Source organism: Leguminivora glycinivorella, chromosome 24 (genome assembly GCF_023078275.1).
Source record: "Leguminivora glycinivorella isolate SPB_JAAS2020 chromosome 24, LegGlyc_1.1, whole genome shotgun sequence".
Classification (NCBI taxonomy): domain Eukaryota; kingdom Metazoa; phylum Arthropoda; class Insecta; order Lepidoptera; family Tortricidae; genus Leguminivora; species Leguminivora glycinivorella.
Genome location: NC_062994.1, coordinates 8,875,622 through 8,901,091, shown reverse-complemented (window position 1 = coordinate 8,901,091; position 25,470 = coordinate 8,875,622). Strand labels below are relative to the sequence as shown.

Below are 25,470 nucleotides of genomic sequence, written 5' to 3'. Positions count from 1 at the left end.
CTAACGCGAACGAAGCCGCGGGCAAAAGCTGGTATAATATAATAATAATCTGTAACTAATATCAGTTTATTTTAATATGTCTAACATGTACTTTACTACTGGTGGGAACCTATAATTGGCTGCTTGTTACTAGGGTTGAATTGGGCCTCTCACGCTCGTTGGCTTCGGCCCGGGTAAAAACGCATTTTATCCACTAGCCTCAAATTATCTGCTTTAAAATTGGTCCGGAACACCATTGTTCCGTGAACTGGAAGCAGTGAAAACGACATCTTGTATCTAAGTAATATCAGTTTATTTCAATATGTCTAACATGTATGTTTGTATTGTTGCAGCCCAAATCGAGATAATACCGTGCAAGGTGTGCGGGGATAAGTCCTCCGGCGTACACTACGGCGTCATCACCTGCGAGGGCTGTAAGGGGTTCTTCAGACGGTCGCAGAGCACAGGTCGGCTTCATTTGTACTTCACTTTACCCTATACATCATTTAAACATCACTCATCAGCGGTCCATTATAGGTGACTTTACCCTAAACTTCGTTTACCTAAACATCATTTATAGGTGCACTTACCCTAGAACATCATTTATAAGTACGCTTACCCTACAATATTATTTCATCAGAGGTCATTCTTCCTAGAGAAATAAACCTTTTTGACTTATAGAAATAAGTCCTTCTGAAAAGACCTCATTTTTAGGTTCACTTACCCTAGAATATTATTTCATCACAGGTCATTTATAGGTGCATTTACCCTAAAACATCACTTTTTAAGAAGTTCTTTATAGGTGCATTTACCCCTACAACATCACTTCATAAGGAGTCGTCATTATTAACACTTTCGAAACCGGGCTCTCGCGACGCTACGACATTTTCGCTAATACGCGGTTCCTCCCAATGTAATCGGCTACGCTTCTACTTGAGCGAGATGTGACCGACAGTCGGGTTCTTGGTAGCGAAAGTGTTAAAAGCGGGATGGCCATATTTACGATAGTACAATTTATTAATTATGCCTAAAATCTAGTCGATTAACACAACCAATCGATCGGATGTCAGGTCGATATCCCATACATTGGTATAGTCATCCATCTTTGATTTTTGCCTTTGAAACGTCTCTGGCAGTCCTTTATCGGACTCGGATAATGTAAAATTTACTAATCAGGAGTCAATTGTAGGTGCATTTACCTTAAACTTTCATCAAATCGTCAACTCCATGGCTTTATTTCCTTTTCATCACACTCGCACACTAAACGAGCTATAACTTACTCCCGTTTGCAATATTCAACTTACGTCCCTCGTTGCGGAATTTAATATTTTTGGTGAATTTGGGACTCTAAAGCAGAATAGAGACGTTAGAGACTTAAATGCGTTTTCATATTATCCGATCCGATCGGATGTCGGACCGATATTCCATATATTTTGATTGTTGCCTCTAAAATTCTTCCTACATCTGATATCGGATCGGATAATGTGAAAACTCACTTAGGGTTGCCAGATTTTTAAAGTCATATCCTCTCGAGATTTTTGATTTACCACATTTGGGTTACCACATTTTTTTAAGGTCATCACCTCATCTTTAACACCCGAGCCATGTTTACGGGAATTTTTAGAATTTGGGACCCCCCAATTAGCGAAAGTTGTTAACAAAAATTACTCGCTGTCAGTTTTGTGACGATAATTAAGCATGAAATTTCAATAAAAATATTGTTTTTGTGTTAATTACATTTAAACTTTACGCGATAATCTACATTCAGAATGTAAGAAAAGTAAATTTTCAGGCAGATTTTATGGTTAATTGTCGTCACAAAACTGACAGCCAGTTAATTTTTGCCAACAAGTTTTGCTAATTGAGGGGTTCAATTTTTGAAAATGCATTTACCAGTAATACCATTTTTAGCAGATATTAAGTAAGAAACGTACCTACACATTATTATGCCTGCGTTTGGCAAACATAGAATAGGGTTTCTAGGGTAAACTTTCAATAGGGTTACCACATTTTTTTAGGGTCATCACCTCATATTTTTTCACCGAAGTTTTTTTTATTTATTTAACAGATATTAAGTAAGAAACTAACACAGTATTGTGTGTTCAGAAGTGAACTACCAATGCGCCCGCAACAATGCCTGCGTTAGACAAACTTAGAATACGATTCATACTGTAACTTAAAATAGGGTTACCCCAATTTTTAGAGGCATCGCTTCAGGGTTTCTAGGGTAAACTTTTAATAGGGTTACCACATTTTTTAAGGGACCGGTCTGGCTTCTAACGACAGGTCTGGCTCAGTCGGTAGTGACCCTGCCTGCTGAGCCGCGGTCCTGGGTTCGAATCCCGGTAAGGGCATTTATTTGTGTGATGAGCACAGATATTTGTTCCTGAGTCATGGATGTTTTCTATGTATATAAGTATGTATTTATCTATTTAAGTATGTATATCGTCGCTTAGCACCCATAGTACAAGCTTTGCTTAGTTTGGGGCTAAGTTGATCTTTGTAAGGTGTCCCCACTATTTATTTATTTATTTATTTATTTTTGTAGGGTCATCACCTCATCTTTTTCACCCAAGTTTTTTTTTATTTATTTAGCAGATATTAAGTAAGAAACTAACACAGTATTGTTTTTCAGTCGTGAACTACCAATGCCCGCGCAACAAGGCCTGCGTGGTGGATCGCGTCAACCGCAACAGATGCCAGTACTGCCGGCTGCAGAAGTGCCTCAAACTCGGCATGAGTCGTGATGGTATGTACCGTTATATCATTCTCAACTATTACATACATAAACCTTCCTCAGGAGTCACTCTATTCATAGGTGAAAATCGCGTCGAAAATCTGTTCAGTAGTTTTTGAGTTTATCGCGAACATACACACACACACACACACACACACACAGAAAGAGAAGTGGCGGGCGACGTTGTTCTATAAGGTGTAAAGATAGAAATAGTAGATCGATGTCAGGGGGGTTACCATGACGTGCTAAAGCCGTTCAGTTTAGGTTGAGAGAGAGGGACGGAGCTATGTAACTGCTATAGCTGTGTCCCTTTCTCTCAACCTAAACTGAACGGCTTTAGCACGTCATGGTAACCCCCCAGTACTGCCGACTGAACTGCCTCAAACTGGACATGAGTCGTAGAACACTTTAAATTTTGACGAGTTTTAACATTCACATTTATCATAGATTAAATATAACAAGATCATACCATCCAATACATTAAAATGCGACCGCCTAAGACCGCGCTTACACTCCACCACACATAGATGGCGCCACAACAAAAATGTCTTGTAGCTTTCGATAATACTTGTAGATGGTTTTAAGTGTCACTTTTGACATAGATTTACGGCTCGGAATTGACACTTAATGCAAATCTACAAATAATCGGTGGCAACAAGGCATTTTTTGTGGCGCCATCTATGTGTGGTGGAGTGTAAGCGCGTTCGTAGGCGGTCGCATTTTAATGTATGGGATGGTATGATCTTGTTATATTTAATTTATGCATTTATCCATCAATTTGGATAAATCGCGAGTTTAACAACTTTCGACAGTTTCGACCGAGTGACACCCCTAGTGTGACCAAGGTATGACCAACCGGCGTATCATGCTGCCAATTTTATCACTTATCCACGTGGATAAGACATCTGTCACTCTCACACTGACATACTTGCTAAAGCGTGACGGATGCTTTATCCACGTGGATAAGTGATAAAATTGGCAGCATGATACGCCGGCTGATCTGAGTCTACAAAGACGCGCTTGTCTAACGAAAAGGAGACAACTAAGAGGGTCCTCGGAGCAAAAATAAGCATGTTATACTATCCATAATAATATTACAAATGGGAAAGTGTGTGTCTGTTTGTTTGTCCGTCTTTCACGGCAAAACGGAGCGACATATGGACGTGTTTTTTGTAGTGGAGATAGTTGAAGGGATGGAGAGTGACATAAGCTACTTTTTGTCTCTTTCCAACCCCCCACTTCCCTAGAATGGGGGGTGGAAATTTGTATGCAGCATTCCGCAATTTTCGAATTTAACTCGAGCGAAGCTGCGGGAAAAAGCTAGTGTAAATATAAATGTTTTACATACTTAAAATAAACGCAAGAAAAAAAACGCGATAAATAAAACGGCCACGTGCGGTATGAGGAAGCGAGCGCGGGTCGTTGACCGCTTATCGCTCGTGATAACGCTATGTTGTGTTTATACAGTTGCGAATTATGGGCGTGAGGTATGGGAGGTCGCGGGAGCGGTAGCGGGTTAAACGCTTATGGAAATAAAGTTTGTTAACACTTATAAATTGAAATAGATATCATACACGAAAGAAAAAACGGCAAGGCCCACTGGTGGCCGAGCCGGGAATCGAACCCGGGTCTTCAGCTTACGCGGCTAACGGCTTTACCACTAGACCACACGCCCGCCCTCTCCTCTCCTCTCGATCCTCTCGCTCTAGTGGTAAAGACGTTAGCCGCGTAAGCTGAAGACCCGGGCTCGATTCCCGGCTCGGCCACCAGTGGGCCTCGCCGTTTTTTCTTTCGTGTATGATATCTATTTCAATTTATAATTTATATACAGTGGTGTGACTACTTGAAAAAATAACAAATCAAAAAAATGTTTGCCACCGACGTGGTATTAAAAAAAAACGAATATATTGTAATTTGTCTAAGACATAGCAAAAAATGTTCTAAAGTACCTACCTAGACAATGAACTACTTTCGGCTTGCACCCGGTTACCAAACACCCTGTATTTATTTATTTATTTATATACATATATACATTATACATTCATGTTTGGCTTACAGCGGACCAAACGCCAAAACATGGACAAAAGTCAAAAAACAAAGAGACAATTAAAATTAAACAATGAAAAAATTATAATCAATAGTACATTATGCAACAAGGCGAGGAAGTTGAATATAGTTACTAACGAGAGTAAGTTAAATCGCGACGGCTTGCCGGAGCCGTTTAAAGACTCGAGTTAGTAATATTCATACTTCCCCAGTTACACACAATGTTTTGCATCACACTCGCAATGTAAAAAATATGTAAATAGATGTAAAAAAATTAAGAACGGTACAAGAAATTTCATTATTCCCTTGGAGGAACGGGTTTTCTATAACTTACGCTCCACCTGCGTGCAATAGCACATTTAAAGTACGGGTGTGATGAAAACTAAAATAATTCACAATCATTAACATAAAACCGAATTAACAAAAAAAATATGTATGAACTTTTCAAAGTTTTTTCTAAATTAAAATCTTGTAACTTGGACCTCTCGCCCGCCGACTGCTTGCAAGTCTCCCGCCTCGCTTATTAACCTGGGCTTATCTTTACTAAAATCAATTACTAGGATTTGCATGGTCGCATACGCCATACAATTTGCATGGTCCCATACACTGTACAATTTATTCGCGATTTGCGCCTAGAGGGCTTATATGGCCTATATAGTATGTACGCTCGCGTTTAATTCGAAAATTGCGGAATCCATCATACAAACTTCCACCCCCATTTTAGGAAATTGAGGGGGGGGGGGTTAGAAAGAGACAAAAAGTAGCCTATGCCACACTCCATCCCTTCAGCTATCTTCACTTAAAAAATCACGTCAATTCGTCGCTCTGTTTTGCCGTGAAAGACGGACAAACAGACACACACACTTTTCAATTTATAATATTAAAGTATGGATAAGCTTTATTGTACGTAAAAGAAACAAAAGAGATATACCTAGTTACAGTGTCAATAATGTACAATGTAAGCGGACTTATCCCTTAATGGAATCTCTTCCAGTCAACCGTTGAGGCAATGAGTAGAGGCGAATTAACGATGACAAATGAATTTAAAAATGTACAACCACTAAAGTAATGAAATGCGAATTTTGTGTACACATGGTAACAGATTTATACATATACAATTACACAAATACACCAATATATACATATATGTGTATATAGTACCATGGGGAGCTAGTGTCCGCTTGAGAAATAATTGTAAGATTTGGCGTAGGCACTAACTTTTACGAAGGTGGCCATCTGACCTTCCAAGTGAGAAGTAAACTAGGTCCTATCAGGAGCGGCACACTATGCGTTTTGTCGAGGTATATGCCGGCGGCCGCGCATTCGCGGCCCATTCAGTGGTGAGTTGAGATTAGTCCGATTTTTGCACGATGTTTTCCTTCAACCAAAAGCAATTGATATTTGGTACGAGCCGGGTTTGAAGCGACCTCCGGATTGAAAGTCACACGCTTTTACCACTAACACATATGTAACGAAGGTATTTTTTTTAGTACAAATGGTGTTTTTTTACGGCCTAGTGCGAGAAGTAGTTCATTATACGTCAGGTGGCAACTTCGGAGGGCCATCTATACTGAAAAAGTCGTACTATACACGTGCACTGAGAGAAAATACAACCAGTTTTCATGTTCGTTCAACAAGTTTTTCGGTTAAAATAGCGCCTACGTGCTCTTTGGTTCAAACAACAAGCTACTTGTCATTTCAATCGGCAATATATTTGAATCAACAAGTCGATTTTATAAAAACAACCTGACACATATTGTTTTAAACATACGTTTGGCTGATTCAAACGGATAAACCGCAACAAGTCGAACTTGTTAAATTCACAATGCAAATTTCTCTCAGTGTGCGAAAAGGAAATTCGTAACTCGTGTCGATTTAAAACACTCCCTTCGGTCGTGTTTTAATTTATCGCCACTCGTGTCGAACTTCCTTTTTTGCGCACTTGTATCGTAATCTACTATTTTAGCTAAAAACTGTTATACTGATCAATAAACATGTCCGATATCAAGTTAACCAACTTAAAACAACTAAGTAATTTCGGTCGACACGATACGAAGGTAAAAAACAGTTAGTTTGGCATATATGCGTGCTAGCGAACTGACATACATACATACATACACGTAACCGAATAGCTGGGTATTAGAGCGAGACGTTACAGGATCTGACATAATTCGTGAGACAAAAAATACGCGGTTTTATACTTGGTAAGTAAGAAATATTTGTGATGGTAAGCGATCGCTGTTGCCTATGAATGGTGTAACAACACTGCGTCTAAAATTCCTTTATAAAATGTACCATATTATTTAAAAAGGCTAAAAATGTTTAATTTTGACATAATTTTACACAAAACAAATGTACTGAAAAAGGTTATACGATACACGTGCGAAGAGTTAATTTGATTGTAATTCGTGTCGGTTTAAAACACAGTGGTAATATAGTACATTACGATACAAGTGCGTAAAAAAGGAAGTTCGAAACGAGTGGCGATAAATGAAAACACGACCGAAGGTGAAATCGACACGAGTTGCGAATTTCCTTTTCGCACGAGTATCGTACGACGTTTTTCAGTACAGATGAGCTTCCGAAGTTTCGACCTGTTATATAATGAACCACTTCTCGCACTAGTGCGTAAAAAAAACACCATCTGTACTGACAAATTATAAAACAGTCGTGTTATAATTTATCGCCACTTCGAATTTCCTCTTTCTCGTACTTGTAATGAAAATAAAAAAAACTTCTATAATAAAAGAGAACCTTATAATTATATTTCAGTTGTTTTAACCAGATTATTAACTCGTAAAGCTCAACATTCTTAGAGCACATAACTCGACGGCACCGCGGCGTGAGGAGTTGCGTAATGCCGCTAGTGTTGCGACACGCTCGATAAAATACACGATAAATACCATGGATCAAGCAAACGTATCTACTTAGCGTCGATAAAATCCACTGAGTTGTCCGTCTTTAATCGCAGCTTGCAGCTTTCGGGCGTCAATTTTTGTAAGTTGAAGTCAACAAAAACATTAAAAATGCCTCGTTACATGATATTTAATTGCAACAACATAAAACTTATCAACACTCAAGGGCCTGAGACATATTTAAAATCACAGGCAAGTAACAACTTCAGTACAAAATCTGACACGCTCGGCCGCCATACAAATAAATGAACTCGTTTCTTCTATCTAAATCTAATTCTGTGAAATACACGATAAAATGCTCGATAAACTACGATAAGGTAACGGGAATAGCTAGGACTAGGACATACCACCCAGCCTAGCCGAAATGACAATCGTCAGTCTGACTCTGTCGCGCTAACGCGAAAGTGCAATAGAGATAGGTAAAAGCTACATTTAAAAACGATATTATCGTGAGTGTTTGTGCATTTGGCTACGTACCCTGGGGATCTAGTAAAAAAAGGTGAGAGAGCTTTCTCATTAGAACTAACTTGTACTATTATCCTTACATCCGAGCTGATACGATCGTGAGGTTGTTAGCAGGTTGTTAACATATAATTGTCAAGTTGAACATACTCGTTTGTCATTAAAATAAAAAAAATATTTAGCAAACCTCGATTTCTTCGGTTGGAAAGGGTTATACATTGTGTTAGAACTGTGCATTAACTGGTGCTACTGGTGCTGAAATAGAAACCACAAACGGCGCTAACAACATACCTTATTTCACCGTGCTTAAGTAGCACTAAAATCGGAGATTAGTATGGTACAATTAATTGAGAACTTAAAAACAGGCACAGTATTGTACAAAATTAACATAAACAGCAAAAACACACATCAGTCTTACAAGGACAGAATTATTAAGCATACTTAAAGAATAAAAAAAGTAAGGTGCATTAGGGTAATTAAGAATGACAAAAATGCACGAGTAATTTCGAAAGAGGAATCTTGATATGATGGAAATAATGTTGATTTAAAACTGTCGGTATTCAAATATAGATTGATTTTGTAAAGTACGTCTTTTATTTATAACGAGGGATTTGTATAAGTTTTAAAGAAAAAACATCGATATATCTATCGACCTGTGTCCCATCACTAAGCATTGTGCAAAGGCCCGAAGCGTAACATAATTTATCGATGAAGGTGTAACTATCAACTCTTTATGTAACTACGGGACGTTTGTGCAGGTAACTATTTATTAGTTTGAGCACATAACTATATTTAGAAGAAATCCCTACTAATATTATAAATGGGAAAGTGTTTTTGTTTGTTTGTCCGTACTTCACGGCAAAACGGAGCGACGAATTGTCGTGATTTTTTAAGTGGAGATAGTTTATGGGATGGAGAGTGATATAGGCTACTTTTTGCCTCTTTCTAAGCGAAGCCGGGGGCAAAAGCTAGTCAGTTATATTTGTATAGGGGCCGTGTCACACTTTGTACTAACATTGTCACCTGTAAACTAAAATAAATATCATATAGGTGCAAAGAAAAAATAACGAAGACGTCTAAGTTCTACCAGGGAACATATTTTTTTATAACTTTGTTTCTTTTTTCTGTGGTTAGTTAAGTTATGCGTCACATTTATTTTTTCCTGTTTATTGTAAGCCTTTATAAGTTGTGTTGTGGATACAAATAATGTTATTTATCTATCTATCTAATCTAAGTTACCAAAGCTGGATTGAACCAGCGTCCTCCATTATATTTGGCCACGGCTGCCTGAACCACTCGGTCATTCGGTCACGGTGGCAACTTGGCAAGGGTCGAAATTTTCAAGTAATGCTTGTGTCTGAGGTCGTCATCTGTGATAGGAAATATGTCTCTACTTAGCCCTTGAGTGTGTATAATTTTTGTGTTATTGCAATAAAATATCAGGTAACGACACATTTTTAACCCCCAACGCAAAAACGACGGGGTGTTATAAGTTTGACGTGTCTGTCTGTTTGTCTGTCTGTGTGTGTGTCTGTCTGTGGCATCGTAGCTCCCGAACGGATGAACCGATTTAGATTTAGTTTTTTTTGTCTGAAAGCTGAGTTAATCGGGAGTGTTCTTAGTCATGTTTCATGAAAATCGTCGCGTCGCGGTCGGGGGTTTTTTAAAAATTTAAATTTTGTGGTTAGGTTATTTATGTTTTCTATAAAAAAAATTCATATAGACGAAGTTCTGCAAAAAAAATTACTCCTATCATACGTAAATAGCAAAAAAAAACCACATGTAAATCTAAATTACATATTTGACGCCAACAACCCCAATATACTTCCTACAAACGTGTTTTTGTAAGAACAATTGTTTCATACAAATTTTCGTCAGTAACCCCTTTGTCCTAACCAGGCCGGTTAATGTTCCAAAATGAAACCAAAAACAATAGATATCTGTTTACGTTTTAAAAGTACGGATAAACAGCTCATAATATAATGTCAGGTTAACGAACGAAGACAAAGAATAAGGAAATAAATAAAAATGTGTTGAAAAACTACTGAAAAGATCTTTTGTTTGAAACTTTAACGTGTTTCGTTACGATTCTAATTTTATAAGAGGCATATTATGTTACAAGCAACTTATAGATACTTTTGTAAAGATCGACACTTTATAAGTACTTTTGTAATTTTCGGTTTTCAATTTCAATAACCTAACCACAAAATAAAAATTTGAAAAACCCCCGACCGCGACATAGTAGACCGATTTTCATGAAACATGGCTAAGAACACTCCCGACAGATAGGCAGACAGACACACCCACAGGCGTCATTTTTGCGTCGGGGGTTATTAAAAAAAAAGCAGGTTTGAAAAATATTGGCGCGAAAGATCAATCTCAGATATCAATTATGATTAACGCATATTTGTTTGCAACATTGGTCCAAACATTTTTACGAATAAATAAGCAAATGACAGAAAATGAAACAAATCAAAAATGTATTACTTTAATTGTCCAATAATCCTAATAATTATGTAAAATCGTTAAGTATAATATAAAACACAATCTCTTCAAAAGACCAAAGTTTATAAACAACGCCAACAGCAAAAGAAACAAATTATAATCTCAAATTCAATATCTAAATACCTCTGCATCCAACCAGTACCAATAAAAAAAAAACAGAAGCCGCTCAGTAAAAAGAGGTACCGTACGCTCTGTCGTCATAGCTACGTACTATACGCGTCATGTATATATACGTCAAGAGTTCATTGGTCCACTCGGCAGTGTGCCAACGTCCTACGCACACTACCACAGCACGCACACACGCAGAAGTATTGAGTAACATGTCATATTTAATTACGTGGGAAGCTTCCTTCGTTTTCGTTGGGTTGGGTAGATGGCGCTGAAATCAATGAGTCAGGTTTGAGTGAAGAATGGGACTTGTAGCGACATCTAGTGTTGAGTAGTCTTTTTGTGTGAAACTCAAGGACGGTTAATGTACTATAATCACTGTAATCGTTCGCACAAAATGAATCAGAATAAAATGAATATTTTCAAGATCGTATTTGTAATAGCTGTATAAGTTTATTTTTAACAAGCAGAAACGTCTGCTAACGATTCTAAACATTTTTATATTAAAGGAAACCCCAAGACGTGTGTACATAAGGAAAGGCATGGAAAGATTTGCGATGTCCGGCGTGGCTTCCGTAGCTCAATTGGTTAAGAGCCTTGCACGGATTGCAAATGATGTGGGTTCAAGTCCCGCCGGAAGCGTAAATTTTTCCATTTTTTCCTTTAATATAAAAAGCTGTATAAGTGTTTTTCTTAGTACGTTTTCTGTGTAAGCATATATTGTTTGTATACTTGTACACACTTAAACTCTGTTTATCTCTTAAGAAGTGATGAAAGACGCCATATTTGTATTGCCAGCGACATATTTAACCAAAACATTTTTGTTTCAGCTGTCAAATTCGGTCGTATGTCAAAGAAACAGCGTGAGAAAGTGGAAGATGAGGTCAGATACCATCGAGCCCAGATGAGGGCCCAGACAGACGCGGCGCCCGACTCTGTGTACGACGCACAGCAACAGACTCCCAGCTCCAGCGATCAGTTCCATGGACATTACAATGGGTAAGTTGAGTGCAGCGCCATCTGTTGTCTAGTAGTTACACTAAAGAGATATGAAGTCAATATATAAACGGAAACCAAATATTGTCACTAAAAAGGCAGCAAATTTGAAAATTATACGGCTCACCGGACAATAACATTGTCTTCATAACGCACATGCCTTCCTAAATCTTGAGGTTGGCCAGAATCATTAAAAAATGATTGAAAATGTAGAGGATTTTTTTAAATTCCGTAGTAAACTTGAATTTCGCGCCTTTTTAGTGGCAAAATCGAAAATGATGGAGTTACTAAAAGCACCTCTTATCACAGTAATACTCAGTACGTAATAAGTAATAACTCAAGATTAGGTAGTTTTGGTATTTTATTAAATTAACAGTGGTTTTAGTCTAAGCTTTTTAACGAAAATAATTGGCTTGAAAGTATAACCGTTTTCTATTCTAAACTTCAACTTTTAAAACCAAAGACTATCAAAGCACATTTATCTCTTGTTTTAAGTGTTCGTAGTTTAATGTTAAAGACTTAAATACCTGAGACACTGACACATTACAACTGTACTAGCTAGAATAGTTTCCAAGAATAATAAAACGGTACAAAATTCCTACGAATTCTAGGCCTCTAAGGTCTATAAAACATGTCAAACTATTTAAAATGACGCTATCAATGTCAACTCATTACTCTACGATTCAATACCGGTACAAGAAATCATCAATCATCATTAAACGGTCAACCGTTGCTTTTCCTTAATTCATTACTTCATGTCTATAAAAATGGTCATATAATCTATAATAATTTTCTAAGATATAAGTTAAACTCAAAGGGATAAGGTCCAACTTCAAACGCGTTCTTCTTCTTCTTCATGTACCATCTCCGTCCAGGAGGTCGGCGACCATATGTCCATATGTCTCTCTATTTTCAGTCATGCGAATTAGTTTGTCTATGCTCTTCACTTTTAACCAGTCTTTTATATTCCCACTCCATGATATGCGCCTTCTACCACGGCCACGCTTCCCTTCAATTTTTCCTTCAATTATCAATTTCAGTAGGTTATATTTATTGTTTCTATATATATGTCCGAAATATGCTGCCTTTCTTTTCTTTATTGTTGATACGATTTCTAGGTCTTTTTCCATTATTTCCAGAACTCTTAAATTTGTTACTCTGTCAGTCCATTTTATTTTGAGCATCCTTCGATAAATCCACATTTCAAAAGCTCTTAGTTTTTTGACCACTTTCTTTTTTAGGGTCCAGCTTTCGGAACCATACATAAGAATAGGGATGATGTAACATTTGACCAACCGCCATCTCACGCGTACAGCTAAATAAATAGGCTGTTTAAAATGATTGTTCGTATATCCGTGTCAGCGGCGAGACAGCGCCATTACGGTACCGCAAAGTCACAGAGAGTGACATTTTTAACGGTAAACGCGTACTGCCATCTATCGCCGGGTAGCGGGACTAAGCGGTTCTTGTTAGAGATAACAGGTGGCGCATTCAATGATAATGTGGCGTAATTTCATTATGGTGGGAATGTGGTTCTTTTTTTTGTAGTGTGTTAGCAGTCTCAGAACCGGGATTTCCTTTATAGACACCATACGATAGAAGTCTTTGCACTATTTATCACTTGATGATACTGTTTTAATAATTAGTACGCCTTCTTTGAAGAATTTGTAATTCGAAAATAAAAGTAGTACTTAATAGTCATACTTAATATTCGTTGTAACCATTTTGTTTTATATAGAAAACACACATAGAATAATTTATCTTTATAAAGCAGAAAATGAAAATAACGTTGCCTAATTTCTTGTGTATGTTCCATAGTAGATAATCTAATTAGGTATAACGACTTAAAAGAGCCAATTGTGTTTTGTATGAGAATTTGAACGCCCTTTTCGCCCGTTCTACTTTTCTACCGCTCTAGGCATTTTATAAAAGCAACTAAATATTTTTATAAAAAGGTACAAGTGCAGATATACTAGGAAATAACTCGTAAGCTTATTAAATATTACGTTTATTCTTAGATATATTAATGAACATTATTTTTCTAATTTTCAGTTACACCGGCTACCCCTCTCCAATCTCCTCCTACGGTTACAACAGCACCCCGCAATCTCTCACATCGGGCATGATACAGCAGCCTGCGCAAGCGCAGACCTACGACGGCGTCCCGGCGGACACTTATGTGGACAGCACAACGTATGAACCGAAACAGGGAGGATTCCTGGACACAGACTTCATTGGGCACGGTAAGTTGGATGTCAGTGGTTGCTGGCAATTTGACTACAGTCTCTCTTACTCAGTAGATGTCTGTGGTTAACAACCATAGATCTAAAGCACTCAGTCTATCACATCGGGCATGGTACAGGAGCCTGGGCAAGCGCAGGTATACAATGGAGTCCCAGCGGACACTTATGTGGACAGCACAACGTATGAACCGAAACAGGGAGGATTCCTGGACACAGACTTCATTGGGCACGGTAAGTTGGATGTCAGTGGTTGCTGGCAATTTTACTACAGTCTCTCTTACTCAGTAGATGTCCGTGGTTGACAACCATAGATCTGAAGCACTCAGTCCATCATATCGGGCATGATACAGGAGCCTGGGCAAGCGCAGATATACGACGGAGTCCCAACGGAAACTTATGTGGACAACACGACGTAAGCCGAAACAGGGAGGATTCTCGGACACAGACTTCATTGGGCACGGTAAGGATGTCAGTGGTTGCTGGCAACTTTACTACAGTCTCTCTTACTCAGTAGATGTCTGTGGTTAACAACCAATCTTGCAACATTCATCAACAACATCTCGCAGTCTCATATGAGGCAAAATTATTGATTATTAAGATTAGTAAGTATCTGTATGTAAAATTAACATTCACTTAAAATTAGATCTACCTTATCTACCGAAACAATGCATTTCTATTGGTGAAATAGTTTATACGCCTTTCCTAGTGCAAAATATTATTATGTTTAGTAATTAAATTTCATTAAATTCAACTAGTAGAAACAATGTATCCGTGAATACTAACGCTAAATACACAAACGCACTAGGTAAATACTAACATTCCACATTGTACATATAGACGAAAAAGGAACCACGGTCGTCCGGCCATCCGGATCCACATCTACATCGACGGCTACCACATCCACGACATCCATGCGACAGACGACAGTCAATGAGATCCCGCGGAGACTGCAAGACTTCGACAGATACGAGCCAGACCGGATCCAATCCCCCGCCTCTATATCAAGTGGGGTTATTAATATAAAACAGGAGATAAAACCGGAAACTTCGCTAGGAGTGGATAATCTGGTTGCCAGCTACGTTGATTCAACGACATTCCTGCACAGTCCTTCGAATTTACAACACAGTCCTATGGATATACAGAATTCTGTGCTTGTGAGCGGACAAAGCTCCGTCTCGCTGACTAGTGAGGAGCTGAGTCCGGATGATCTGACATCCAGCAGCGGACACGGGCGGTTGATGGATCCCTTGAACTTGAACATGAGCGGGATGGGGATGGTGAATCCGAACGCGGTGACGAACAGACGACACCAGGGGTCGAGCCATTCGAGCGACGATCTTCCTTGTGAGTGGATGCCATTGGTTGCCAAGCTATTAATTTTTTTTGGTTGCGTTTAGTGTAATGACTAGTGAGTTTATTATTTGTTTAAATCACGTTTACGTTCAATTATTATTGTATTATTTATTTTGTTTTAAATATCATTAAATGCATCATAAATAATCATAATTGTCATACAAGTATGTAGTACTTACATTTCGAAACTATCTATGTATATTATGTTTGTAAGAAGTAGATTAAAAATTGTCTTTAAATTTTCACTGAAATACCTAGTCCAAAAGAATAAGACCAGTATTATTTGAAGACCTTTAGATTTAGATGTTTTAATGCATCTATTAGATGTCTACTTAAGCCACTATTTGGACTATGTATTGACATCAGTTAGAGCTATTTTGAATTACATGGACAGAACTATAATAGTTTAGTGAGATTTCACATTATCCGATCCGATATTGGATGTAGGACAGATATCCCATTACATTAAAAAAAAAAAACATTTAAGCCGCCATCTTTGATTTTTGCCTTTGGAATCCTTTCGACATCCGATATCGAATCAGATAATGTGAAAACGTACTTACTCTACTGTTTAACAAAAAATATTTTTTTCGATTTTTTTGATGCTAAAAATGGAAAGATAACAATTTCGAAAAATCAAAATAGCGAAAACGTCCACTAATGATACATCAAGTTCTTTAAAATTCTAAAAAAAAAATAAAAGCGTAACAATACCAAGTTCTACGTATGTTTGTGTCAATCATATTTAACCTTCTTCCCTCTTTCAGCGGAAGGCGACATCAGCAAAGTCCTAGTGAAGAGTCTGGCAGAGGCCCACGCAAACACGAACCCGAAGCTGGAGTTTATCCACGAGATGTTCCGGAAACCTATCGACATGTCCAAGTAAGCAGCTTTCAGTATACGATACTATACTTTATACCTTTAGATATTTAAAATAACAAGAACCACAATACTTAAAAAGAATCAGTTCAGCAGAACCAATCAATACTTTCATTTTACTCAGGGCATACACAATGTCACCTAAACGTACTTACGCAAATCTTGAACAATCTGAAATCACTTTTGATCACACTTCAACGCCAGCGCCGGGCCAAATGTATGGACTAAGACGCCGCGTCGACGTCGCGTTAGGCTTTGCCATACAGTTGGCCCAACGCTACGCTCGCGACACGCTAGATGTGGAGGGGCCCTAAACTCAATAAATCATGACTTTACTACCCTAAAACAATTATTGATCGGTGAATAATCGTTGTTAATTAACTCTAGTAAAACTTTTCATTACCGGTCATATAAGTATAATTAATTTAATTTAAAGTATTCAAAAGACTCTTTCGTCATATTCCCTTATTTATATTAACAAATTAAGTTATTATAATTTTAATTAAAAGTCATAATGTTTATATTCGGTAGATTTTGTGGCTTTGGCCTGGTTTTTCAGCGCATCACCTCATCACCATCACCGTCCATCACCATTTGAAGACCAAGAGGACGCTTCGTAATATTAAAACCATACCATTTTTTGTGGCTATCCAAGACAAAAATACAATTAAAAGCAATTAATTTGGACATCTATACCAAAGACCCATTTTCAGTAATCTAAATTTCACTTTATAAAATCATAACGAATAAGCGAGAACCTGTACCTACCGCCTCACCAATGAAAAAAATAGTAAGAACAAAAATGTAATTTGATAAAATATTTGTTTTGAAAAGCCACAAATTCAATATTATTTTATTATAATCATAATCATGTTACCCATAATTTTAATTTTATACGTAAGTGTAGTCATTTTGGCATTAGAATTTTCATTTCATAGATTATCATTTATTTTTCTTTAAATAATTTTAATTATCATAACATAAATATAAAAAATACTCTATATATATATTTAGTATAAGTAGTGACTTCTTTATCTTATAAGTAGGTTGCTATAATACCCACATTAAACTCATGCAAAACCCCAATATTACCTTCCGTATAATCATAATTACCTCCAAATTAATCTAATTACCACCTGCATATTAGACGCGGGACTCAGTCAATTTGTGAATGAAGCTAGAATAACTTTTAAATTGGGACTTCATCGAGTATTATTACATGATAAACTGACCAACGTTTTAGGGCGTTGTCTCTATGGTCTCGGAGAAGACGCGATCAAGTCCCGATTTAAAAGTTGTTATGTGTAATAGTCGTGAAAGCTATATTTCCGAACTCATATAACCCGGCAACCTTCAAATCAAGGGTGAACAGGCATCTTCTGTGCTTACTCCAACGTAGGCCACGTCTTTGCCTTTGGCTAGTCTGTGGCCATTAGTAAGCCCATTTTTAATAAAAAAGAAATTTAAACCAGTGTTATTTAAGAATGTCCTAAAATATTTATTTATTTATTTTTCTTTGCAGGCAATTATGCTACAGCTCAATGACATACGAAGAGATGTGGCTAGATTGCGCAGACAAGCTGACGGGGATGATTCAGAATATCATTGAGTTTGCGAAACTCATTCCTGGCTTCATGAAGCTGACGCAGGACGATCAGATCCTGCTGCTCAAGTCTGGTAAGTATTATAAATATTTATTTTTAACTTTTAGATAGTTTTCTTGAAAACTTTCGAAAATAGACGCGGAAAAATGATTGGCTATTTGATACGACGCGATCACTTTTTTATAACTATTCTGGAGGAGAGGATAGGACGCAAGAGAGTTTGAGGAAAGCCCAGACGCACTACATGGACCAAGTAAAAAGAAAAAGTAAAGGCCGTGACGTATCGAATAGTGAAAGAGCCAGCACAGGATAGAAAAAGCTGGAAAATACCCAAGAGTAACTCTTAAAAGTATATGATGATGATTTTTAGGGTTCCGTATCATTTTATAAGCTCATTAAAAGCAAGCACTAAAATTTACAAGCACGCCAACAAAGTGCAAAAATAAAAAATGGAAAAAAATGTTTTATTAGGGTCCCCTAGAGCTAATTAAAAGCAAATAAAACACCGTCGCTGATGCTACCTCTGCCCAAATAAATTTAATTCCCTCATTATTTTGAGGATAGTATAATTACATCTCAGACACTAAAACACATAACAAATCAATGGTAGCCTTATGTAATAACCTACCGACTGTGCCAGTTAATGTGTAGCAACAGCGGCTGGTCCATACAAGCCGATTCCCACCGGCTTGCCTAAAATTTATTACTAGTAAAGTACCTTAATGTTAAGGTAGGCTCCTTTTTGCTCAGTGTTGCCTAGCAGAAATTTTCACCAGCCGCCACTGGTGTGTAGGGACAGGAGAGACTAGTTAGATACAAAGACTGTTATTAAAAAAAATTAAAATCTACATTAAATTGCTTTATAATATACTCACAGATATGTGTGCCAAAAAATTGGGAGTCATATAATAGTTTTGCCTTTGCGACCCTAAAATGCCAAACAAACCCTATTATTTTCGAAACAAAAGTAATAAAAGTGTTGTGTCACTCATTGATTTGATTACCGTAGCAAAAATCTCTCTATACTGCAGATGCTGTCATCAATGTCATCATGCAATACTTGCCGCACAATTTTCACTGAATACGTTTGATCACTTCTTTAATCTTCTCTTTCAGGCTCGTTCGAACTGGCGATCGTCCGTCTCTCTCGACTGATCGACGTGAACAGAGACAACGTGTTGTATGGCGACGTCGTGTTGCCCATTAGAGACTGTGTTCACGCGCGGTAAGTATGATCGACATCACCTATATCATCATCATCATCATCTTCATCACACTGATGGTGATGATGAGATTAACTATTAAACTAATTAAACTAGTATACAGACAAATACTACAATTTAATTAAAAGCAGCTTAAAATAAGTATTTGTCTGTATATTGTAAATATTATTAAAATTAAATATCTTTAGCATTAAACTAGTTCATAAACATTTACTAAAGTACAGTGGAAAGCTGATAAAAATCGTATATTCCTTTCTATCATATAAGGAGGAAAGGGATAATCGATTTATTAACTTTAGTAAAATTTTATGAATACGTACCCCTTATAACACAGGAGAAACTATTACCTCATCTAAACGTTATGCAAACGGGTACACGCCATATAACAGTGTACCCCTTCGCGTAATCGTGTACACGTGGTACACATTATATCGTAAATAGTTGTGTTCCGTATTAGCCCGTTTTGTACATTATCCATCCGATATCGGATGTCGGAAGGATTTCAATTGAAAAAATCCAAGATGGCATCCTTAATGTATGTGATATCGGTCCTACATCTGATATCGGATCGGATAATGTGAAAACGCACTTAACTGTAACTTTTTAAATAATATTCACCGTGTATTTTGTATTTACATATAGTTTTATTATGTAGAGAGTAATATTTAACCTACTTTAGCTATTGTCAATGTCAAATGAACCCATCTATATTTCTAAGTGGCATTAATAAGGCATTAAAACTTTGATTACCAATAAATACAATTTGCTGATGACAAAGTATAAATAAATAAATGCCTTGTGATAAAACATTAGCATTTATATTTATAGTTACTAATGTAGGTAACCAAGGACATATGTAACTCCGTATAGACAGATAAAGTCTAAGAAAAGACGTATTCTAGAACCATAATGAAAAAGGTACGGTGGCCTAGATGGCGCTACACGTTTGGGGGCGCTCGGCTAGATGGCGCTAAAATTAATATTTGATATTTTAACACATATCAAGCTAAGAATGTGGGCTAAATTGTCAAAACTGAGGTTCAAAAGTTGTAAGCCTGTGTCGATGCATTCTGATTACACTTTTTACTTTGACAGTAACTCTCTATAGGTAACTAATGAGTGTTAGGTAAATGGTCCCATTTTTAATTGTATCGTTTCCTTTCAGCGATCCCCGCGACATGGCGCTGGTTGTGGGCATCTTCGACGCCGCTAAAACCATCGCCCGCCTGAAGCTTACTGAGACTGAACTAGCGCTCTACCAGAGCCTTGTGCTACTGTGGCCAGGTGATTATCTTATCAATAACAATTATTCCCATCTGGGCATATTCTTGCCAGCAAGATTCTGCGTATTATGGCTATTAAACCAACACCCCTGTGTTTAGACTGCCAGAAGACTGATGACTTGTCTCACATATTGTTTGACTGTGTCCGCAAGTTGGACTTGAGGAAAATATTTTTTGGTAGTTTGGGCTACATTTACAATAGACAGATTAATTGTTGGTCGGCAGAGCCAATGTCAGACAAAGCAGTTAGTGTAGCACTTTATTGATGTCTCCCTTTGATAGGGAACTTAAGCACCCATGAGACGGACATGCGTTTCTATTGTTTCTATTATTCGAAATATATAGTCCTCCTAACCGACTTCGGTGACGGCGACCTCAGCAACTATGGATTACGCCTTTTATGGGCTCTAATAAATGGGCCAGGCCGACTTTTTTTTTTTTATACTACGTCGGTGGCAAACAAGTATACGGTCCGCCTGATGTAAAGCGGTCACCGTAACCTATGAACGCCTGCAACTCAAACAGTGTCACATGCGCGTTGCCACCCCATTAGAAACTTGTACACTCCCCTTTGCTGTGTTAAGTACACAGCAAAAAGGAGTGTACAAGTTCCAAGGAGGGTTCGGGTCTTAAATTCGAAATATATTTACACAACGAAAACCATGAAATATGTAATTTTCACAAAACTTCCTTTATTCTCAGTCCCATCAAACGACCTCATAGTAACTACAACCAAATATTAAACCTTCTTTTCCAAATTTTCCAGAACGCCACGGCGTCCGCGGCAACCCGGAGATCCAGTGCCTATTCAACATGTCAATGGCGGCCATGCGGCACGAGATCGAAACCAACCACGCGCCACTCAAGGGCGACGTCACAGTACTCGACACGCTGCTGGCCAAGATACCCACTTTCAGGTAATTTTACATTGCATTAGGCTAAGTCTACGTCTGGCAAAAGGTTTAGCATTCCTTCGATATTCTTCACACATATTATCTCAATAAAGTGAGTCAAACTGTCTCTAAATTAATTGGGTTCATTTCCGCACTTGCCACCCAAATGCCTAGAACACAACTGTTTCTCCATCACGGAAAGACTTTAGTTATTTGTTATACAAGGGGGCAAAGTTGTATTTTAACGCCGAGTGTGGAACTGAAAAACGAGCAAGTGAAAGGATTCTATAGTTGAACCACGAGCGAAGCGAGTGGTTCGAGAATAGAATCCTGAGCTTGCGAGTTTTTTAATACACGAGAAGTAAAATACATTTGCACCCGAGTGTAACACAAAACTTTTCCCCTCACTATAGCGAGGAAACTACAACGCAAAAAATGCGTTTATCACTGCTTCCAGTAGTTCCACAGGTGGTAAATCATCTTTATTACTAGATTCACCTACTTTTATCAATTTTAAAGTAGTTAATTTGCCTTTATTCAAGGTCAAATTACTTTACCCACTAGTGGATAAAATGCGTTTTTACCCGCTGGTATTAAAGGGCAAAACACGTGTTTCCGAGCTAGTGAGGGAAAAACAAATATAATATCACTATCCGATCTAACCACGCGCATCTAAGTGCAGAGTGTGTTGACATATAGTTGACATTTCGGTACATACTTCCGAAAATATCAGATAGCTTAAAATACATTGCAGTAGTCCAGTACGGTAGAGCCGATCGCACGGCTGCGTACGTGATCTGGAGGGCGATTTTTGAATCTCACAATTCACATACGGGATTTTATCACTAAAATACCGGTTGAAAACGGTGACTTGCATATTATTTTCAGTGACAATTTTCTGAATTCGAACGCGTGAGACTCAAAAATCGGCCCGCTGATCTCACAAATGGTCTCGTCGGAAGATCAGCGCTGACCTCCGGGTCAGCATTATGCTGGACCATTTCGTGATAAACTTACCAATCTATTGTACTTTTGTAGTTTTAGTAATACCTTTTGCATAACCTATAGTTTTTAAATTTATTACGAATAAATATTTTGATTGATTGATTGATAAAATGTGTGTATTGTTTGTTTACAGAGAATTGTCCTTGATGCACCTGGAGGCGCTGTGCCGCTTCAAGGCCGCCCACCCCCACCACGTGTTCCCCGCGCTGTACAAGGAGCTCTTCTCTCTAGACAGCGTCCTCGACTACCACATCTAAACGGGTACATGCCGTATGACCGTGTACCTCTTCGTGAAATCGTCTAAACGGGTACGCACTGTATAATTGTGTACCTCTTCGTGTAATCGCGTGCACACCCTACAAACAGCAACGGGTACGCATTGTATAATAGGTACATGATGCATAATCGTGTACCCCTTCGTGTAACCCTGCACACCCTACAAATAGCAACGGGTACGCGTTGTATAATGATGCAAAATCGTGTAATGCGTCGTGTGCATGTAGAAATAGCAACGGGTACGCATTGTATAACAGGTGCATGATGCAAAATCGTGTACCGCGTCGGTACGCGTCGTGTACATGTAAAAATAGTAACGGGTACACATTAAAAAACATACGTGTAATTACGTGTATGCCTTGGTGAAGTATGGGGTACAAAACGGGTACGTTTCGTATAATTGTGTACATGTACTGTGTACTGTGGATCTCTGCCCATTGCCCCTGCGACGATGTGTATCCTGTCAAATGACAGCTATAGACTCCGCTTGACTAAAGATACCTAAGCGTTATTTGTTAACCTATTTATAATTGTATGTATGTACTTTGAGACTGTTATAATGATATTTACGTATAGGTACGTACGTACAATATTAATATTTAAATGTTTATTTAATTCTCAAATTTAATGTAGGGACATGTAGGTATCTTTAGTTTCGCCTTAAACCGGAACTTGTATTTTTTATTTGTTATGTTTATGTTATACATAGCAGAATATAATGTAGATACGAACACTGGTTTCGTTGCCTGTATAAAAGTACATAATAATACATTCCATTATATGTTTTATTGTGTATTTTGTATTATGGCGTGTCGTAATATAATTATCATAAAGTGTATCTAACTTGGATGAAGAAATAATAATTATTATTATAAAATTATAATAATAGTAATAGAGTTTTTATTAAGAAATAAATAAAAAAGTTATAACGGTGTAGCGAGATGTAGATCACACAACAGTTTTTTTTAAAGAAACCCTTATAAGTAGGTCTTTTATATTAATTTTAACAGTTTTTTTTTTAAAGAGAATTGTAACTTGTTATTTATTTCAAATGATTATTATTATTGATGTTTTGTCTTCGATGTAGATTGTCGGTTATTTTGTAAAATAGGAATACACGATACTGCCCCTTTTTATAAGTTTACGTTCGCTTATTGAGACTTTATTGTACCTAATGTACCTTTTAGAAGACATGGACAAAAATGTAAATAAAAAAAATAAAAAATAGACTGAAACGTGAAAAAATACATTTGTCGAAATGCATACGTCTATCGAAAATGGAAATAGAATCACACTTTGACTTTTATTGAAGATAATTATTAATATTTTTGGCCATGTCTATAAACACGAGGTATTGATAAGGCGTTGTAATAATTCAAGAATAATAATGTAATTTAAAATAATAATAAGTTTGGATTGTAACGTATTATTACGCGGTGCATTGAACAAAATTACAGTCGAACATTTTTTTAATAATAAAACAAAATTTGTACGGACAAAATTAATTTTCGTATATTAGCAGGCAATTTTCGTAGATTGAATTTGATCTCATTTTTTTGCACTTTTCTTCGCCTTGGTGCCATGTCTGATTTTTATTGACTGCATAATAATTAAATATAATAGTTGCATAAAAGATTAGTACAATCGCATGTCAAAAGTACATTTTTAATACGTAATTTTTTATATTATTTTCGACTTTTTTTTGACCGGTGTACGTATTTTTTACGATTGCCTGCTAAATCAATTAGATGTACTTTTAATCATCAATTTTCTAATACTTACGCTAAGTTTTGTCGAATAGCCTTTACTATAGACTGGTTTATATTAATGTTAAAAAAGTATAAATCTTAACTCGTATTTTGTAAATAGCTATTAATCGTATATTATGTATTTTATATTCAATATTATAAGGTTCGATGGGTTATTTTTAATTTTACATTCTATTAAAAAAACAATTGTACCACAAAGACGAGAGTCTACAAGATCACGTGAACATTGTTTTTCCTTTCTATATATTATATATTTTTTGTTAAATAAAGCAATCTGTTATTGTCTATAATTTTTTTGTTTTATTTTATTTTGCGTTCCTTTTTTGACATATATCACGCATATACTTTTCTCCGATTAAGATATATTAAGGTTAATCATAAATAAATAGTGAGAACATAATAATAATAATAAAATATACGGGTGGTTCAAAGTTTTATTTTATAATACATATATAATTAGTGGATATATATTTTTTATTTGGATTATAATGGTACATCAAACAATAATATAATTGTTGAGGCTTGTCATTAAATAAGATATATTTCCATGTTTCAAATATGTCATTTTCATAATACACGATTAATTTAGGCGAGTAAACTAGGCGCACATAGTCTGTTTGTGTCATGTTTTAGCTTTCGAGTTAGAACAGTAATTTTAAAGTCGATTAATTATAAAAAATAACGTTTTTAGAACACTAAGACTGAGAAAATTGGCTGAAATTTCGCGCATGCCTAAACACGAAATCAGAATCATGTCAAATGAAAATTAATGGGCGTTTGGTAAAAAAATATAAAAAGTACAAAAAAATGTACTTTAGTTTTAAGTGTGTTACGCTAGGCCGTTCCTTTTTCGTCTAATTATTTGCAATATTTGTATTAAATTTTGTTACAACCGACAAAAATACATGCACGAAAGTCATTTGTTTTGAATTTTTTGCAATATACATTTTTATATTAAAGGAAAAAAATGGAAAAATTTACGCTTCCGGCGGGAGCAGACGTTTCTACTTAGTAAAAATTAATTTTTGCAATATGTTTTAAAATGTAATTTGCAAAATTATTTACCAATTTAATGCCTATATTTTCTCAATTTAATATTAGTTGAAGTCGGTTGTCTTTTGTTTTTTTGTAAATATGTAGGTACTTACCTATAAAATAATATCGTGTCTTTCGCAACTGTTTAAAAATAATCTT

The 25,470-nt window shown here is 36.8% G+C and overlaps 1 protein-coding gene across 8 annotated transcripts in view; it reads left to right on the top strand.

Annotated features, from left to right (window-relative positions):
* LOC125238863 (probable nuclear hormone receptor HR3) overlaps positions 1-24,566 on the top strand; it is a 243,604-nt gene extending 219,038 nt beyond the window's left edge. For 6 of the 8 annotated variants that reach the window (XM_048146334.1, XM_048146329.1, XM_048146332.1 and 3 more), the window contains 11 exons: positions 333-446; positions 2,615-2,728; positions 11,583-11,751; positions 13,801-13,991; positions 14,829-15,335; positions 16,112-16,226; positions 17,746-17,900; positions 18,944-19,052; positions 20,216-20,334; positions 21,100-21,250; positions 22,365-24,566. In XM_048146334.1, the coding sequence (XP_048002291.1) occupies positions 333-446; positions 2,615-2,728; positions 11,583-11,751; positions 13,801-13,991; positions 14,829-15,335; positions 16,112-16,226; positions 17,746-17,900; positions 18,944-19,052; positions 20,216-20,334; positions 21,100-21,250; positions 22,365-22,488 (1,868 nt within the window). In that variant the 3' untranslated portion in view covers positions 22,489-24,566. The remainder of the gene's footprint in view (positions 1-332; positions 447-2,614; positions 2,729-11,582; positions 11,752-13,800; positions 13,992-14,828; positions 15,336-16,111; positions 16,227-17,745; positions 17,901-18,943; positions 19,053-20,215; positions 20,335-21,099; positions 21,251-22,364) is intronic. The other 2 variants (XM_048146335.1, XM_048146337.1) reach the window with 1 other exon arrangement.
* Positions 24,567-25,470: the final 904 nt, after the last annotated feature.